Source organism: Bos taurus, chromosome 15 (assembly GCF_002263795.3).
Source record: "Bos taurus isolate L1 Dominette 01449 registration number 42190680 breed Hereford chromosome 15, ARS-UCD2.0, whole genome shotgun sequence".
In the NCBI taxonomy this organism is placed as follows: Eukaryota; Metazoa; Chordata; class Mammalia; order Artiodactyla; family Bovidae; genus Bos; species Bos taurus.
The window spans coordinates 47,982,886-48,002,744 of NC_037342.1; the positions used below are offsets into that span (position 1 = coordinate 47,982,886).

The following is a 19,859-nucleotide window of genomic DNA, read 5'->3' on the forward strand; positions in this document are numbered from 1 at the left end:
CAGCACTCCGTATTTTTTGTGATTTGACACTTTCTGCTATATCTGTGCATTTGCCTCTATTTGTTGTCAAAATGGTGTTACATACTAGTTGCTATTTATTGAGAGCCTACTATTTTCCAGTCATTGAGGTGATGACATTTCTCCTGTCGAAAATCTCTTCAGAAAAATGCTATGAGGAAACAGGCATTTTAAAGAAATCAAATAACATGTTAAGTATAGTGAAAAACGAGGCAAAGGTTAAGTGCAAATTCAGAACACTTGACTCTAAAATCAGAGTCCTTACGCAGTGTCTGTACTGTGACTTTGTATAGACTTTCCCTATGTTCCATGTGCTTCTAGGTAGATGTGCAAAAATATGTTGTGTGTTTGTTAATTAATTAACCCATTATTTTAGCCATTTATTCATTAACCTGAACTTTAATGAGTACAGGGTGACTAGAATAAAGGTAGGATGGAGAATGATGTGGCTGCACATGCACAAAAGACCCACGTCAAACAAGAGCTTGTGTGTGTGCAGTAAGTTAAACATTACTCATTTATCCAGTAAAACTTAAGTGTTTAATAAAAATTAAGCTAGAATAAGGAGATAAAGCTATGAATATGACAATCTTTACTCTCAAGAAAGATAGATGATAGGCAAGTGAATGCAATGAATGGTGATGCATCCTTCCAAAAGGCTTATGTACATGGTTCTCTGTGGGTGAATAAAAGGACTGTCTTTTTTTTTCCCTCTTAATTTTTAAAATTTATTTATTTAGGGCTGTGCTGTGTCTTCCTTGCTGCATGGACTTTCCACTATACTTGATTTTCAATTATCAGTTTAGTTCAGTCGCTCAGTCATGTCCGACTCTTCACAACCCCATGGACTGCAGCACACCAGGCTTCCCTGTCCATAACCAACTCCCGGAGCTTACTCAAACTCATGTCCATAGAGTCAGTGATGCCATCCAATCATCTCATCCTCTGTTTTCCCCTTATCCTCCTGCCTTCAATCTTTCCCAGCATCAGGGTCTTTTCCAATGAGTCAGTTCTTTGAATCAGATGGCAGAAGTATTGGAGTTTCAGCTTCAGCATCAGTCCTTCCAATGAATATTCAGAACTGATTTCTTTTAGGATGGACTGGTTGGTTCTCCTTGCAGTCCAAGGGACTCTCAAGAGTCTTCTCCAATACCACAGTCCAAAAGTGTCAATTCTTCGGAACTCAGCTTTCTTTATGGTCCAACTCTCACATCCATACATGACTACTGGAAAAACCATAGCCTTGACGAGACGGACCTTTGTTGGCAAAGTAATGTCTCTGCTTTTTAATATGCTGTGTAGTGTGTCTATACATGATTTACATGTGAAAGTGAAAGTGTTAGTCACTTAGTCGTGTCTGACCTTTTGCAATCCCATGGACTATAGACTGCCAGGCTCCCCTGTCCGTGGAGTTCTCTAGGCAAGAATACTGGAGTGGATTGCCATTCCCTTCTCCAGGGGATCTTTTCGACCCAGGAATTGAACCTGTATCTCCCGCATTGCACACAGATTCTTTACCATCTGAGCCACAAGGGAATATCTAATGGTTCTAATTTCTCTATGAAGTAAAATAAAACATTATCTGTTGAGAAAGAGGAATTTGGGGATAGTTAATGTGCTTAAAAGAGAGTAGGGAAAAAATCCAGAGAATTCCCTGATGGTTCAGTGGTTAAGGCTCTGTGCTTTCACTACTAACGGCCTGGGTTCAATCCCTAGTCAGGGATTTAAGATTACACCAATCTTAAAAAAAAAAAAAAAGTCATACAGGGAGACTGAGTTGTACAAGATCATGTTGTTGGACCATTGGAAAGTGTTGAGGATTAAGTTTAAGGCTGATGATTATGAAATTTGGGAACACAAATATACTTAACTAAGAAATACTTTTCCATCCTGACCTAGAGTACTTACTAGGTTTTTTAATCTAGGAATTATATTTTGCCATTTATATATCATGGAAGCTCAGTGGAGGGAGGGCAGCAAAATATTTTAAGAGAGTAGTTGAAATGATGACTCGTAGATGTTAAACTACATAAAGAGGGATGCAAAGACACATGGATACTGAAGGAATGAGAGTGACAAAGTCAGTGCTGAAGAGGCATTGAGGTTCTTGAGGAACAGATTGGTAATAGGTGACTCACATCATAGGAGAGATATAAAACCGTATTTGTCATTTATGAGGTTAGTCAATCTGGGGTTACAATACTTCAAAGATATGGCCCTGGAATTGGGTGGGCTGATCATCAGTAACAAAATAAAGTCATCCAGCGTGATGCTGTGCTACTTTGAGGGGAAAATTTTGGGTAGGTAAAGGGCAAGGATGTTAAACTTGTTGCAGATAATAGCCAGATATATATCTTCAAATAATAAAGGGAATTACAAGGAAGTCTGTGACAGATAATAATAAGAAAATAAAAAAGTTGGGTAAATGAATAGCTTATTTCTAACAAACATTGTTTATACTAAATGAGTACTAAGAACGGATGTCTACAGGCAGTATAACTTACACTTTCACTTAGGAGTGTTCCTCTTAATAGTGAAAAGTATTTGTTGTTTCATTTAATACATTGAAAGGTAAACTTTACCTTTTCTTATTTTCATTTTGTAAGGTTTGTGTTCTTTGTCTATAAAGTTGTCTGATGGTCCCAGGTTTATCCTTTTGTTTTTATCTTTCTGGGTACTTTGCTTTAGATCTTTTTCATGTGAGCAACATATAATCAGATTTTATTTTAAAAGACTTCATTGATACCTATGCTTTTAAGTATGCTGCTGCTGCTGCTGCTGCTGCTAAGTCACTTCAGTCGTGTCTGACTCTGTGCGACCCCATAGACGGCAGCCCACCAGGCTCCACCGTCCCTGGGATTCTTCAGGCAAGAACACTGGAGTGGATTGCCATTTCCTTCTCCAATGCATGAAAGTGAAAAGTGAAAGTGAAGTCACTCAGTCCTGTCCGACTCTTCATAAACCCATGGACTGCAGCCCACCAGGCTCCTCTGTAGAATTCAGAAATCTACATTTACAAAAGTTTTAAATTTATTTATATTATTTTTGGCTGTGCTGGTCTTCGTTGCTGTGTTAGCTTTTCTCTAGTTGTGATAATGGAGAAGGCAATGGCACCCCGCTCCAGTACTCCTGTCTGGAAAATCCCATGGATGGAGGAGCCTGGAAGGCTGCAGTCCATGGGGTCGCTGAGGGTCGGACACGACTGAGCGACTTCACTTTTACTTTTCACTTTCATGCATTGGAGAAGGAAATGGCAACCCACTCCAGTGTTCTTGCCTGGAGAATCCCAGGGACGGGGAAGCCTGGTGGGCTGCCGTCTATAGGGTCACACAGAGTCGGACACGACTGAAGTGACTTAGCAGTAGCAGTAGCAGTTGTGATAAGCAGAGTCTACTCTTGTGTTGTGGAGTACCAGGCTCTAGGACATGCAGGCGTCCTTAGTTGCAGCACATGGGCTCAGTAGTTGTGGCTCGTGGACTGTAGAGCACAGGCTTAATAGGTGTGGTACAGGGGCTCAGTTACTCCAGGGCATGTGAGATCTTCATGGACCAGGGATCGAACGCATGTCTTCTGCATTGGTAGGCAGATTCTTTACCACTGAACCAGGAGGGAAGCCCCAGACATCTACATTTTAAATAATAAGTGATGAGCTCAATATTACACTAATTTGCTATATGTTTCCAGTTTTCTGTTTTCTTTATGTGCCCAAATTTAAATCTTTTGCTGTATAGATGTCATGTATATACAATTTTCCACAGACTGTATAGAGAATTTTGGTCATATACACAGTGGTCTAGGAAAAGACTCCTAGAGTTTGAGTCCCAGCTCTGCCATTTCCTCATTGTGTGGCAGTGGCAAGTTACTTAACTTCTCTTTGCTTCAGTTTCTATATCTTTAATATATAGATAATGCTTTTATCTATCTTATTGTTAAGAGGAGCATAGAAATGATTTCATGTAAAGAGCTTTAGTTTTGTGTAGTATAATGAAAGTTCTCAAAAATTGTTAACTCTTACTATGGTAGTAGTAGTGACTCAGTTGCAGTAGTTAGTTGCTCAGTTGCATCTGACTCTTTGCGACTCCATAGACTGTAGTCTCCCAGGCTCCTCTGTCCATGGAATTCTCCAGATAAGAATACTGGAGTGGGTTGCCATTTCTTTCTCCAAAGGAAAAGAACTCTTACTATAGAGGTTGCTTATTTGCTTTTATCTTGGTTCAGAATTTAGAATATATAAATTCTATATTTCTTTCACTAGAAATCATCTCTGTCTTTATCCAAAGCACATTTGAAATAACTGCCTTATTAAATCCTAAGGGTGTGTTGGAGGCTGGCTACATATCTTTCTCATATTATCCTCCATGGTGAGACATTAACACAGCCTCAGAGCACATTATGGTCTGCAAATCCCAAGACTTTCTAGAGTCAGGGAAATCATTACAACTACAATAGGGTTGGTGTGTCAAATTACAGTTCCAGATTTATGTCTTTCCTTAAACTTTACACCCACTACCTCTTCTCAATTCTTCTCATCTAACAAAGTACTGAAGAAGTCACCTGAGGTAGAGTGTTGTTTGTGGACTTTAATGTTCTTGGCTCTGCCAGTTACTAAAGATGAGATCTTGGGTAAGATAGCTCTCAGAGTTTTAGTTTCTGTTAAAAGAAAATCAAGAGAATAAAAATAATCTCAGAAGATTGTTCTAAATGAGATAATACTTTATGAGACTGGTCTATGGGAGGAGCCTATAATGATAAATTGCCTCCTTATTTTTCCAATTGAAATGCCTTACTTTTTGGACTTTCTTGGTGGCACAATAGGTAAGCATCCTCCTGCCAATGCAGAGGACACATGTTCGATCCCTTGTCTGGGAAGATTCCACATGCCCTGGAGCAACTAAGCCCATACGCTACATCTATTGAGCTTGGGCTCTAGAGCCCAGGAACCACAACTACTGAGCCCACATGCTGCAGCTACCAAAGCCCATGCACCTTAGAGGCCATGCCACAACAAGAGAAGCCACTGCAATGAGAAGCCCATGCACCACAGCTGGAGTAGCCCCCATTTGCCACAACTAAAGAAAGCCCATGAGCAGCAACAAAGACCCAGCACAGCCCCAAATAATTGTTTAATAATGCCCTAATTTTCTAATTCTCTTTTTTCTCAGATTATAGTTAGATTATTTTTTTCTATACTCATATCTATACAGCAATATATTACATTAACCTAGGCAAAACTCAGTCATTAATATGGAAATAACATTTTATGCAGTTTGAAGAAGACTTTGGAGAGACCTGGTGCTTAGTATCAGGAGTACTAGTATTTTAGAATCTTTTTAGAGAAGATAAGCATTGCTCTTAATAGCAAAGGGAGGTTATTTCTTGGCATATGTTAATTACATATAATTTGTTTTAGGACACAGAACCTGTTAATCAGATTTCAATGGCCATATACAACCTAACTGGCTACAACATGGGTTCCTTTACCCTTTTGGGTATCCCTGGACTTGAGCAGTACCACGTCTGGATCAGCGTCCCCTTCTGCCTCATCTACCTTGTGGCCATTGTGGGTAATAGTGTCCTTCTCTGCCTCATTGCAACGGAGCACAGTCTTCATGCACCCATGTTCTTTTTCCTTTCCATGCTGGCTATTACTGATCTTACACTGTCTACCACCTGTGTCCCAAAATCTCTGAGCATCTTCTGGTTTGGTCCCCAGGAAATCAGCTTTCCTGGCTGTCTCACACAATTATTCTTTCTGCACTACAGCTTTGTTCTGGACTCAGCTATACTGCTGGCCATGGCATTTGACCGCTATGTGGCCATCTGTTCACCCTTGAGATACACCACTATTCTGACCCCCAGGACCATTGTCAAAATTGCTGTGGGAATCTCCTTCAGAAGCTTCTGTGTTTTTGTCCCATGTGTTTTCCTTGTAAATCGTCTACCCTTCTGCAGGACACATAACGTCCCTCACACATACTGTGAGCACATAGGTGTTGCCCGACTAGCCTGTGCTGACATCTCCATCAATATCTGGTATGGGTTTTGTGTTCCCATCATGACAGTGATTATAGATGTGATTCTAATTGCTGTCTCCTACATCCTTATCCTCTGTGCTGTATTTCGCCTCCCTTCTCAGGATGCTCGCCAGAAGGCCCTGGGCACCTGTGGTTCCCATGTCTGTGTCATCCTCATGTTCTATATACCAGCGTTCTTCTCTATCCTTGCACATCGCTTTGGACACAATGTCCCTCAGACCTTTCACATTGTGTTTGCCAACCTCTATGTTGTCATCCCACCTGCCCTGAACCCTATCGTCTATGGAGTAAAGACAAAGCAGATACGAGAGAAAGTCATTCTTCTGCTCTTACCCTAAGAGGTCCCATTGATACATGCCTGAAGTCTAGGCGGCAGGGGCAAGTCCCTAGTCCACTTTAAAGACTAAATCTGTCACTTTGACCCCAGAGAAGGGACTGATAAAAAAATTTTCTTATTAATCAAAAGTGTGATTTTTTTTGTTTCTTTATTATTTTAAGCAGAAATCTTCTCTGCCATTCCGGCTACAAAAAAACAAATTTTTAGTCTAGGAAACTTTTTGATTTTAGGAATCAAAAAATTTTAAATTTCTTTTTATTTCCCCAAGCTGATTGTAAAATTTTAAATGAAAAACAATAAAATAATCAGCATCTTTTTTTCTCTATAAAGATGTTTCTAAAGAATCTGATTTTTTTCAGATTTATACATCATAGTAGTTTCTATGACTTGCAGAGCAAAGGACTTCTACCATGACACTCTGTGAGGTTCTGGATTTTTAGTTTGGATACTTCAGTCGGATGGCATCAAGTATGGCTTCTGGCATGTTCTTGGTGCATAAACATTGTTTATCTAGAAAAAAATGGCAAATAATCATGAATGACTAAGTTGAAGATGCAGATGTTTATTTTAGATCAAGGGAGAAGGTGATGATGAAACCCAAAGCTCATTTTTCACTCAATCTCATGAAAAAACCAAGCTAGTTGGGGTGGGTACAGTCCTCTAAGTAAGAATATACAGAGGAAGCTAAATTCCCATGGCCAATAAGATGAAAAAGTATGTACAGATTAAGACGTGGTTTGAAACTTGACCAATTAGAAAAATTGCTAGCTCCAAGTCTCTTCTTTATTCTTATATCCCAAAAGAAATGTAGTCTGATGGCAAAAACGTATCTCTGTTTACATTATTCATTGTCTTTTCAAATCCAGTATGCTTAAGTTCGTTATAGTGAGTCATTCAGTCATTAAATCAGTCAAGGAATAACAATTTTTGGTGTTTGATGGGTGCCAGTGGTAGCTGATGTCTGAAATCCTCCCATATTTACTGTGACCTTAAATCCTACTGCTTTTTCTAAACAACCTCTAGATTCATCAGTCCAGAGTGAGCATTCCCTCCCCTTACCACAGAGGGTCAAACACTCATCACTCTTCATCTGAATAAAAATATCAGAGTTCTACACGGTTTCTCAAATTCTGGATTGCGTTCTCACCTCAATGTTACCCCTTCACTCACATGTCACTAGATTTACATTTCTATGTAATTCTCAACATAGAATTTTAGTATGAAAGATACATTCTTTGGACTCAGAGACATAAGTTTGCATGCTCTTTTACTGTGGGACACAGGCACATATGTTGTTTCCAAAATTATTTGCAGAATAAAAATACTATGAGGTATAAGTAGCAGAGAAAGTAAAAGTAAAACAAAACAAACAAACAAAAAAACTGAGAAAGATATTTTTTTTTAAATAAAAAAAGTAGCTAATACAGTTTCCACATACCATGAATTCCCATTCTCTCATTGCACATGGGTCAAGAATTCAGTTCTAGGTTATGTGAGAGTTAAGCATGATTTAGTTGCATAATTCACAGCATCTATACATTAGAAGCCAGTCAAGTGTTCAGAGAAGTAAAACTACTTATTTCTGAAAGGACGAGCAGAAAGCGGTATCTTCAGAGACCTCTTAGAGAAAAGGCACAAAGTTATGTAATTAATCACATTCTTTTGGAATATGTAATTTCATGGAATTCTTCAGTCCCTTATTCCAGTACAGATCATTAGAACACCTTAACTTACCATTTAGTAATAACTAAGAGGACCTAAAAAGCCTCTTGATGAAAGTGAAAGAAGAGAGTGAAAAAGTTGGCTTAAAGCTCAACATTTAAGATCATGGCATCTGGTCCCATCACTTCATGGGAAATAGATGGGGAAACAGTGGAAACAGTGTCAGACTTTATTTTTCTGGGCTCCAAAATCACTACAGATGGTGACTGCAGCCATGAAATTAAAAGACACTTACTCCTTGGATGGAAAGTTATGACTAACCTAGATAGCATATTGAAAAGCAGAGACATTACTTTGCCAACAAAGGTCGGTCTAGTCAAGGCTATGGTTTTTCCAGTGGTCATGTATGGATGCGAGAGTTGGACTGTGAAGAAAGCTAAGCACGGAAGAATTGATGCTTTTGAACTGTGGTGTTGGAGAAGACTCTTGAGAGACCCTTGGACTGCAAGGAGATCCAACCAGTCCATTCTAAAGGAGATCAGCCCTGGGTATTCTTTGGAAGAAATGATGCTAAGGCTGAAACTCCAGTACTTTGGCCACTTCATGCGAAGTGTTGACTCATTGGAAAAGACTGTGATGATGGGAGGGATTGGGGGCAGGAGGAGAAGGGGACAACAGAGGATGAGATGGCTGGATGGCATCACTGACTCAATGGACGTGAGTTTGGGTGAACTCCAGGAGTTGGTGAAGGACAGGGAGGCCTGGTGTGCTGCGATTCATGGGGTCGCAGAAAGTCGGACACGACTGAGCAACTGAACTGAACTGAACAATTTAGTGGGGAGGTAATATAATGCTAGTCTCTTTAAGCCTGGTTTAGTCCATGTATTCTGGGGCATTCAGAGTACTAAGTGGACATTAGCAATCATTATTCATTCATTCAACAATGTTTAGCAAAATGCTTGACACAAAATTTAATATCTGAAACACTGGGCTAGGTATTGTTTTCATCATATTGAACAAAATCGATATGTCCCCCATTTAGTGGAAATTGTTATCCAGTGATGGAAAAAAACCTTGATCATAAAAACGCCCAAATGAACATGTAATTTCAGATTGCATTAGGTTTTAAAATGGATGGAAACTAACCCAAATGTTAAAAGCAGTGCCTTTGGAGAGAAACTATCAAAGGAAAGCAGCTTCAAATTAGGCTTTCGAAAGGCCCGACCTGAAAGAAAGAAAATTTTCTCTAAGAACAATGAGAATCATGAGAAGTCAGGCAAGCAGGGGAAGGTGGATGGCATGATTTAAGCAGAGGAGGTGAAATATCTGTACACTGAAAATTATAAAACATTTATAAAAGTAATGAAGACCAGTTTCCCATTATTCAAAAGTAGAGCATTTCTATAAAACTTTGCATAAGCCAAAATGGCTTAAAGCAAAAATTACCTTAAGACACATCTTGCCAACAGGTGCATAAAATAAGTTGAGATACAGTATAGGTGATCAATGACACAGTTCAAAGTTATGATGACTTGATGCTGAGATACTGAGAGTAATTCCTGGGAAAGGAGATTGGTAGGACCACTCTTGCTGCTCTGGGTGTGCACTGTTCCATAATATCTGGTTGCAAAACAAATGTTGAACATAATTATTGCTTTTCACTTTTTTTTTTCTACAATACAATAGTTCTCTTCAGATTTCTTTCAGCTGATGAAAATAGTTACTAAAGTGTCTTTTGTAAAAGTAAAGGAGTATGAAGCAAACTTTCAAAAAGTGGAATACCTGTAAATGGAAAGATATCTCATATTCTTGCATGGGGAGAATGAATATTGTTAAAGTCTTCATACAACCCAAAGACATCTGCAGATTCAATACAATCTTTATTAAGATTCTAATGGCATTTTTCAGAAATATAGGAAAAATCATCCTAAAATTTGTATGAAACCACAAAAGACCTGAAGAGCCAAAGCAATCTAAAGAAGGAGCTGGAGACAACACAACTCCTGATTTCAAACTATAAAGCAGTAGTAATCAAGTGATTACTACTTGATTATACAATGATTATAGAATGGCACAAAAACCCGATATATGGATCAACTGAACAGATAAGAAAGCCAAGAAATAAGTCCTCACATATATGGTCCACAAGGGCACCAATAGAGAAAGGATGTTGCTATTATTATTTAGTGGCTAAGTCATGTCCAACTCTTGAGACCCCATGTACTATAGCCAGCTGGGCTCCTCTGTCCATGGGATTTTCCAGGCAAGAATCCTGGAGTGGGTTACAATTTCCTCCTCCAGAGCATCTTCCTGAGCCAGGGATTGAGCCTGCCTCACCTGTGTCTCCTGCATTGGCTGGCAGATTCTTTATAGCTGTGCCACCAGGAAAAGGATAATCTATTTAATAAATGGTATTGGAAAAACAATATCCACAAACAAAATGATAAAACTGGATTCTGATCTTACATTATTCACAAAATTGAACTCAAAATAGATTGTTTTAAACATATGAGCATAAATTATAAAATTCCTGGTAGCAAACAAAGGGAAAAAGCACTTGTACATTGATCCTGACAATGATTTTTTGGATGATAGCCAAAGCACAGGTAAAATCAGCAAAAATAAATAAGTGAGATTACACACACACAATGATATATCGTTCAGCCACAAGAAAGAAGAACATTTTACTGCTTGTGATCTACACTGATGAAAGGTATCGTGCTAAGTGAAATTAGCCATACAGAAAAAAAGAAAAATACTGTGTGGTTTCACTTATATGTGAACTAAAAAGATTTTTTTTCTTTAAGTTGAACACATAGAAACAGAGAGTACAATGGGGATTGGGAGGCATGGGGAGATGTTGATCAAAGGGTACAATGTTTCAGCTATAAGCTTGTATATAAATAAGCTCTGGAGGTCTAATGTGCAGTATTATGACTGTAGTTAATAATACTGTATTGTATACTTGAATTCTGATAAGGGAGTAGGCTGTAAATATTTTCACCACACACACACACACACACACATACACACACACACAAATATGTAACTTTATGGATGTGTTAATTAACTTGATTGTGGTAAATATTTAATAATGTATATTATATAAAGCTACCATGTACACTTTAAATATATACAATATTTTTTTTGGCCACGTGATACAGCTTGCTGGATTTTAGTTCCCCAACCAGATTGAACCTGGGCCATAGCAATGAAAGCCCAGAGTCCTAACCAGTGGACCACTAAGGACTTCCCTAAATATGTACAATTTTATTTGTCAACTATACCTAAATAAAACTGGGAAAAAAGAAAAGCAGACATTTATGGATGAATAAACTTGCTGATTATTTTTATGTCATATATAAAATGTATGCTTGTTTTTTGAGAACAAACAAAGGGATTAGTATGTATAAAGACACAGTTGAAAAAAGGCTCAGTGCTTTAAAGGAACTGGAAACTGATGGGGATGGAGTGGCTATACGTAGAGGGAATAAAAAAAGTGAGACTGCAGAAGGTACAAAAATCCAGATCATTTAAGAAGTTTGTTTAATATTTTAATAAAAATTTAAAGCTATAGAAACTTTAAGTAAGGTGGCAACAAAGCCCCAAATTGTATTATAAAACATTATATATAAATCTTTTGTTTTAATGATGGGGTTTGGGATAGTTTTGAGGGAGGAATGGAGAGGGAGGTCACTGGATAAACAACCACCCATTCTCACGCACCTGGATGTGGTGAGACCAAAAGAAAAACCTACCGCCTTCAGTAGCCTGATGAAAAGGCACAGCCAATGTCAGTTAGAAATGACCCAATAGAATGCCTGTCTCTGGGGCTGAGTCCTTGTGAAGTAACTCAGATTCACAGAGTTATTTTGTTGTACAAAATAGCTAAGTGGGAGTCCAGGTAATTGATAGGGGCCGAAATTAACATGTAAAAAATAATAAAACAGGATAAGGAAATTTCCACTTTCATTTAATTGCTTAATCCCTTAATCATTTAAAAAAGAGTAACACAATTTCTAGTCAAAGAAATTGTTAATGTATGATAGTAATTGAATTTTGGAGACTTTCATTTTAAAATAGTTGATTTGTACTCCTGCATGTAGCAGGACCAGCTATTTATTAAGGCAGCTCTCCTAGATCATGCTAACAGAACCATAAGATTTACATGTAAAATAATAGTTGGTATGTTGCTGTTATTTAAGTTGGCATGAAGGATGGGATGTAATTCAAATTTTTAGGGTATGAATTATAAATAAGGAGGGCTGGGACACCAGAGTATATTCCTATTTTAATTCAGTAGAAGTCAATAACTGATTCACTAGAAAACTCTTTTTATAACATCAGGTTATGGAAACATTAAGTTGTAAGTTCTACATAACCTTTTGTAAGGACCAAGTGTTCATATAAAACTCACTTAATCTACCTGTAACCAGTTCTTTTGCACCTAATGAATAGCCAGAAATGACAGATTTCTTCATAAAGGGACAGATGACACCAAAGGTAAGATTTGGAATTTTCTGTGACTTAAATGTACATACTTTTCTTATATGAATTCTGGTTCAAGAAAATTCGACTTACAGTGCCTCAGAGAAAACTCTGGTAGGCATTTGACTGATGTTTTCAATAGTCTTTCAATGTTATATATAAAAAAATAGCCATTGAAAATGGAATTATTTGTACTCAGTGTCCAACCAGAAGAAAACCTGCCCAGGGATGAGATAAAAACAAAAATATGAGCAATTTTAAAGCTCACTTTGAGAGTTATTGCTGAATGTCTTTGTAAACTTAAGACAGAAAGACTAGATTTACCAAACTTAGGAAAATTGACGTGGTCCTTAGAGTTGTAGGAGAAACACCTCTTAGTTCTAAATTGAGATCTGAGCCCCAAGAAAGCCTGACAGTATCAACAGGCAGATCGAAGGAAGACAGAGTGAGAATGGATCCAGAAGATGTTTAAGGGGAAACAGTATTATACAGTAATTTGGTTAAAAAATTCATGTAAGTAGAGAGGTGTGACACTCGCAGAGCTTAGGAACATTGAAAGGAATGGGTTTGGGGTGTTATGAATGCAGTCTGGGCCACAATAGCTTTGAATCTAAAGTGGGATATTTAGCCAAAGATGTTCCAAATAGGATGCCCTCTTTGATACTCAAAAACCATTTCTCATGTTGTCCTCATGTGGGAGTTCCAACCAACTTTCCTGTTTTCCAGTTTTTATGCTCTCATCTACGTATATATGTGTCCTCTGGGGGAAAATAAAAGACTCAAAAATTCATTGTAGAGTTTAGTAATGCAGATCCTGGGGCCTGACTCTGAAAAGCAGTGTTAGATTATCTGAGGTGAGCCATCTCATCCTTCTAACAGGTCCACTGTGAATCCACCACTGTGCTAAGTATTTTCATAGGCACTGTCCCATGTTTTTGTCCTAATTTGTAAATCCTTACATAATCTTGAGATCTTCTGATCTTGGATCTCCTTGCCAAGATCTTAGAGGCCATACATGCTCAGCTGGGGACTCTTTGTGACCCCATGGACTGTATGTAGCCTGCTGAACCCCTCTGTTCATGGGATTTCCTAGGCAACAGTACTGGAGTGGGTTGCCATTTCCTTCTCCAGGGGATCTTTCCAACCCAGGGATCGAACCTGGGTCTTCTGCATTGCCATTGGCAGGCAGCTTCTTTATCACTGAGCCACCAAGGAAGCCATAATCTTTAGAAGTAGGGACTATATTATATATGTCAATTTCCTGTTCAAAGTCATTTATATGGTGATGGCATGACCTTGAAACCTAGGTGGCCTGATAGGTGGGCACACATGGCCACATACCTATAGTCACAGAGTTCACATGCAAATATAAAAACAAAAACATACCCTGAACAGTGTTAGCTCACAGACCCAGGCAGGGTTAATATAGTCTTATTTACCCTCTTCCCTTGAGAGTGAGAAAAGAAGGTGTTAGAGTCCCTCAGGCCCTAACTTTTTACCTCTTCCCCTCATTGAACAACGACCAGGAAAAAATAAATAAATAAGGAGATCAACCTGTCTATTAGTCCTTTCCTTCCTCCCCCACTTAGTTCTTTGGGTGATGTGTTTGGTCCTCTTGCAGATTTTCTGTGTGTCTATCATCATAATCTTTATTCTCTCCATTTGACCCAATAACCAAACTAGGTGAGTGCTGGTTATTTAAAGGGGGTTGGTTGGAATTAGGAGAGAAAGAGTGAATGAAAAGCTCAGGATTCCATGTTCTAGGAGTCACAGACCGAGCACTACAACTTTCTTTCCAAGCAACTCAGATTTTTAAGCTGGGTTTATGGTCTCCTGTACTTGGATATATGCTCCAAATGATTAGAATAGATAAACATCTGGGTTAAGAATGGCCACGGTAAGTGCTATTCAGGCAACTTCTGTTAGATTTGTGGCAAGGACCCACAGCCCTAACTTGAGGAGTAGTTTTAAGTGTTTGGATACTCTTGTCAGTTTTTATACATCTGTCTATTTCTGTTTTCTTCTTCACTGTGTGATCTGACTGTTGGGGATCATCCAGATGATATAAAATATAATCCAATAAAAAAGTAAATCTTATTGTGCACTTACTATGTGTCAGACACTGAAATAAGGAGTAGTTTGAGGGGCATGTCTTGTTTTGTCCTAAGAATCCAAGGATCATATAGTTCAACTAAGTTTGCCCAAGTTCACACAGCTAGAAAATTATGGAATTGAGATTAAAACCTTCTGGTTCTACTGCCACTCTGTGCCAATATGCTATTGAAATAATATGGGTACATGTATGTGTGTGTGTATCTATCATAATCACATTTAATCAAATCAATACTGTTTATATCTTCTAAAACCTAGTTTGTGTTGAAATTTCACCAATTATATGTTATCTTCTATTTCTGGTTTATTTAAATAGAATTCATTCAAGAACTGCATTTGCTTGTGTGTTCTCTAAAATTTATTTTACTTTAGAAAAGTATTTTCCTCCTCCAAGTACTCAACCCTTTTAATGGCATTGACGTTTTGAGAAGACCAGGCTGTTTGGTAGATTGCCCCACATTGTAGATTTGTCTGAGCTGTGAAACGACAAGCCTCAGAACTAACTTTGTGTGCCCGTGTGTGTGTCTGTAAATGTTTCTGCATGACTGTAGAAACATCTGTTGTGTTTGAGTGCATGAAAATATAAAAACTAGAGAAGACCTTTCTTCACACATGTCTGAAGAAAAGATGATTTCAGACCAGCTGGAAGAGCTGTGATTCAGAGTATATGGTTTCTGGGTGCTGGTGCCGTGTATTATTTGAGTGTGTGAGCAGCGCAGAAGAGGGGTTTCAGCACAAAGGCTGCATATCCTAATTAAATCTCTACCGTTGGCCATGGGTGAGTTCTAGGCCTCTGGTGGGTAAGAGAACCGAGTGAAGGTGTGACAGAGGATGCACACACTTAGCATGTAAGGGGTTGGTCTGTGGGCCACTGTCTGAACTCTGCACTGTGTTCCCCGGACCCAGAACATATGAATTCCGGAGACACTAAAGGAGAGTTTGAGTTTCTGTAAGAAATGTGATTTTGCTTATAGATAAGGGAAGGTCAGAAAGAACAGAGCACCTGATTTTTCTTTGGCAAAAGCAGAAGAGTGTCGACACTAAGTGCTGGCTTGGGAGAGGGAAGGTATGGTGAACTGGGTCTGAGAATGTGCTAAAAAAGTGCCTGTAGGGATAAAGCTGAGAATGCGTTTTGACCTTGTCAGGTTAGGAGTCTGAGGCATGTAGCTATCACAAGCTTTCTCTTAGTGCTGATCCTGGAAGTCCCTGGCCTTGCTGTGGTTAGTTATCCCTAGAATAGAAATCATTTTCTACATAGATGCATTACTGGATCAGGAATGTTGAAGAACCTAGCATTATTTTTGTGCATAATGTTCATTTGTTCATTAATAATACTTTGAGCAGCTGAGTCACAAACATCTTTGTCCTGCAAACTGAGAGTCTACAGCTGCCGCATCACCTTCACTGCTCTCCTCTCCTGGCCTCAAGGGGACAGCTCATCTTTATTCCTGCCTGGGAACTGAATCAATTTTTATACTATCTTTAAAGATTACAAACCATTTACAGTTATATGGGGACGTCCCTGTTGGTCCAGTGGCTAAGACTTCGCCTTCCAATGCAGTGAGTGTGGGTTTGATCCCTGGTCCAGAACTAAGATCCCACATGCCTCTCAGCCAAAAAACCAAAACATAGAACAGAAGCAATATGGTAACAAACTAAAAACTTTAAAAATGGTCCACGTAAGAAAAAACATTGGCTATTTTCCCCACGTTGCACCATATATCCTTGTAACCTCTTATACCCAATAGCTTGTACCTCCCACTCCCCAACCATCATATTGCCCCTTTCCCTGCTTCTCCACACTGGTAACCATTGGCTTATTCTCTATATAAGTGAGCCTACTTCTGTTTTATTATATTCACAGCTTTGTTGTATTTTTTAAACTCCACATATAAGTGATATCATACAGTATTCGTCTTTCTCCGTCTGACTCATTTCACTTAGCTTAACACCTTCCAAGTCCATACATGTCGCTTCAGATAGGAAAACTTCAAGGACCTAGTCTTTAAAAGATTTATTCCCAGAGGCAAGATTTTGGTAATTTACAAAGAAAATTGGCAATGACACAATCCAATCATGCAGTATTTTTTATATTAGCATTGGTGTTTGTTATAGGTGTGTACAGTGTGTGCATATGAGTGTGTATGTGTAGTAATGTGTAGATATGTGTATGTTTGTGTGAGAGAGAGGGGGGAAGAGGGATTTCAGGTTTGTGTAAAATTATGTGTGGGTAAATATATGATGGTAAAACATATGAGAGAATGTGAGTATAGATCAAGGCATTCTTGAAATTTTAAGTACTACGTATGTGTGTATCTAAGATAGTATATATCCTGCAGCGGACATGTCTATCAAATAGAATATGCATTTACAAAGAAATAATTATTTTGGATAGAAATCTTGATCAAAATTGTTATTAAGTCCAAAGCATTAGGATAGTATAAAGCTGTATAATTTACTGAGTTCTGGAAAACAGTATTTTTGGAGGAACAAGAATCCATGAGCTGAAGTGTATGGGATTTTTAAATTTAAGTTGCACCTGTTTTTCAGCATAGTATAGGAACTCAGACAGTGTTGGCTAAACTGAATGAGGATTTTGAATGGAAAAAAGTGATGTGGACTTCACAAATTGAAGAAGCACAGTCACCATGAAGCTTGAAAAGAGTGAATAATTGCTTGGGACAATGACAGAAGGAGTTGATATTAACTAACGATGACCATGCATGCCTGCTAAGTCGCTTCAGTTGTGTCTGACTCTGTGTGACCCTATGGACTGTAGACCACCAAGCTCCTCTGTCCATGGGATTCACCAGGCCAGAATACTGGAGTGGATTGCCATGCACTCCTCCAGGGGATCTTCCCAGCTTAGGGATCGAACCCGCATCCCTTAAGTCTCTTGCATTGACAATCAAATTCTTTACAACTAGTGCCCCTGGGAATCCCTTAATGATGTCCATAAAGTCATGTAAACTATAATCCACCAACTCTTGGAAAAATATGTCCTGTAAATTGATAGTTTGTAACAGAGGTACCCTGCATAATCAAAAGAATGATTGATGCCAATATGGAAAACTCCCTGGAAAAGCCATATAAATCATGAGGCATGGCCAGAATAAATAAGATAGTCTCTTTAGGTAAAGTAATTGTATGTTCTAATATATATGAAACTGTGTGGCTTATGCATGTTACCTGCCAACTTCCTAACAATCTTTCTTCACTACAAAGTATCTCATTTTGAATTATAATTAGACAGTCATTTTATTTTTCGGGATATATAATGAGCTGTTGGAAGTGAGGGTGACTCAAGTGAGCCTAACATTTACCACCCTCTGTCTTCAGGAACTGGGACTTGTGCCATCCTGGTCTGCCATGGTCCTTTTCAACCTGAGCAGTGACAACCCAGGACCCTTCATTCTGGTGGGGATCCCAGGCCTGGAGCAAGCCCATGTGTGGATTGGAATTCCCTTCTGTATCATCTATATTGTAGCCATTGTGGGAAACTGCATCCTTCTCTACTTAATCTTGGTGGAGCATAGCCTTCACGAACCCATGTTCTTCTTTCTCTCCATGCTGGCCATGACTGACCTCACCTTGTCCACAGTTGGTATTCCTAAAACACTGAGTATCTTTTGGCTTGGGGCTCGAGAGATCACATTCCCAGGGTGCCTCACACAAGTGTTCTTCCTCCACTACAGCTTCGTCCTGGATTCAGCCATCCTGATGGCCATGGCATTTGACCGCTATGTGGCCATCTGCTCTCCCTTGAGATACAACACTATCTTGACTCCCAAGACCATCATCAGGATTGTGGTGGGAATCTCCTTTCGTAGTTTCTGCATCATCCTGCCGGTTGTATTCTTGCTCATACGACTGCCTTTCTGTAGGACACGCATCATACCACACACATACTGTGAGCACATAGGTGTTGCCCGGCTCGCCTGTGCGGACATCTCCATCAACATCTGGTATGGCTTTTGTGTTCCCATCATGACAGTCATCTCAGATGTGATCCTCATTGCCGTTTCTTACACACTCATTCTCTGTGCTGTCTTCCGCCTCCCCTCCCAAGAAGCCCGCCAGAAGGCCCTGGGCACCTGTGGTTCCCATGTCTGTGTCATCCTCATGTTTTATACACCTGCCTTTTTCTCCATCCTTGCCCACCGCTTTGGACACAATGTCTCCCACACTTTCCACATCATGTTTGCCAACCTCTACATTGTTATCCCACCTGCACTCAACCCCATTGTTTATGGAGTGAAGACCAAACAGATCAGAGAGAAGGTCACCATTTTGTTTTCTCCCAAGAGGACATAATAATGTTCCAATGAGCAATGGAAAAGCTAGGATAAGTTTATAGTATATATTGATGTCATAAGAATTTTAAAAAAGCAAACGCTATTTAAAGCAAGAACAGTCTACAAGTGATTTTGCATATGGCATGATCTATAGGAAAGAGATGCTTCTATATTTATTGATGACAAATCAAAATGTTGAATGCATTGCCTTTGGAGAGAGACTGTTAGAGGAAAGTAGATCTAAATAAGGTTTTTAGGAAAGCCTTCCTTGAACAAAATTGCATATTCCTTAAGAAAAGTGAAAATCATGAGATGTCAGTCATCGGGATGAAGGATGGCATAAATCAGGCAGAGGAGGCAAAAGACCTGTACACTGAAAACTTTAGGACATTGATAAAAGAAATGAAAAAGACACTAATACACTTTCCTATTATCCAAAAGTAGAACATTCTTTTTTTTTAATTGGAGGATAATTGCTTTACAGTGCTGTGGTAGTCTTTGCCATACATCAACAAGGATCCATTATAATTACATATATTCTTTCCCTCTTCAGCCTCCCTTCCCCACCCCATCTTGCCCCTCTAGGTCATCACAGAGCACCAAGCTGGGATCCCTGTGTCATACAGCAGGTTCCCGCTAGTTATGTATTTTGCATAAGAGTGTGTATATGTCAATGCCTCTTTCTCAACTTGTCCTACCCTTTCCTTCCCCCACTGTGTCCAGCATTTCATTCTCTACCTCTGTGTCTCCATTACTTCTCTGTTAATATGTTCATCAGTACATTTTTCTAGATTCCATATATATGTGCTAATACATAATATTTGTTTTTTCTCTTTCTGACTTATTTCACTCTAACAGGCTCTAGGTGAATCCGCCTCACAACAAGTGACTCAAATTCGTTCCTTTTTTGAC

The 19,859-nt window shown here is 39.0% G+C and overlaps 2 protein-coding genes across 2 annotated transcripts; both read left to right on the forward strand.

Annotated features, from left to right (window-relative positions):
• Positions 1-5,455: 5,455 nt before the first annotated feature.
• On the forward strand, positions 5,456-6,391 carry OR52H2 (olfactory receptor family 52 subfamily H member 2). The gene has a single exon (NM_001389904.1). It carries the CDS (start codon positions 5,456-5,458, stop codon positions 6,389-6,391), a length of 936 nt encoding a protein of 311 aa, NP_001376833.1.
• Positions 6,392-18,021: 11,630 nt separating this feature from the next.
• On the forward strand, positions 18,022-18,966 carry OR52H1 (olfactory receptor family 52 subfamily H member 1). The gene has a single exon (NM_001389972.1). The coding sequence runs from the start codon at positions 18,022-18,024 to the stop codon at positions 18,964-18,966; it is 945 nt and encodes a 314-aa protein (NP_001376901.1).
• The last annotated feature ends 893 nt before the right edge of the window (positions 18,967-19,859 follow it).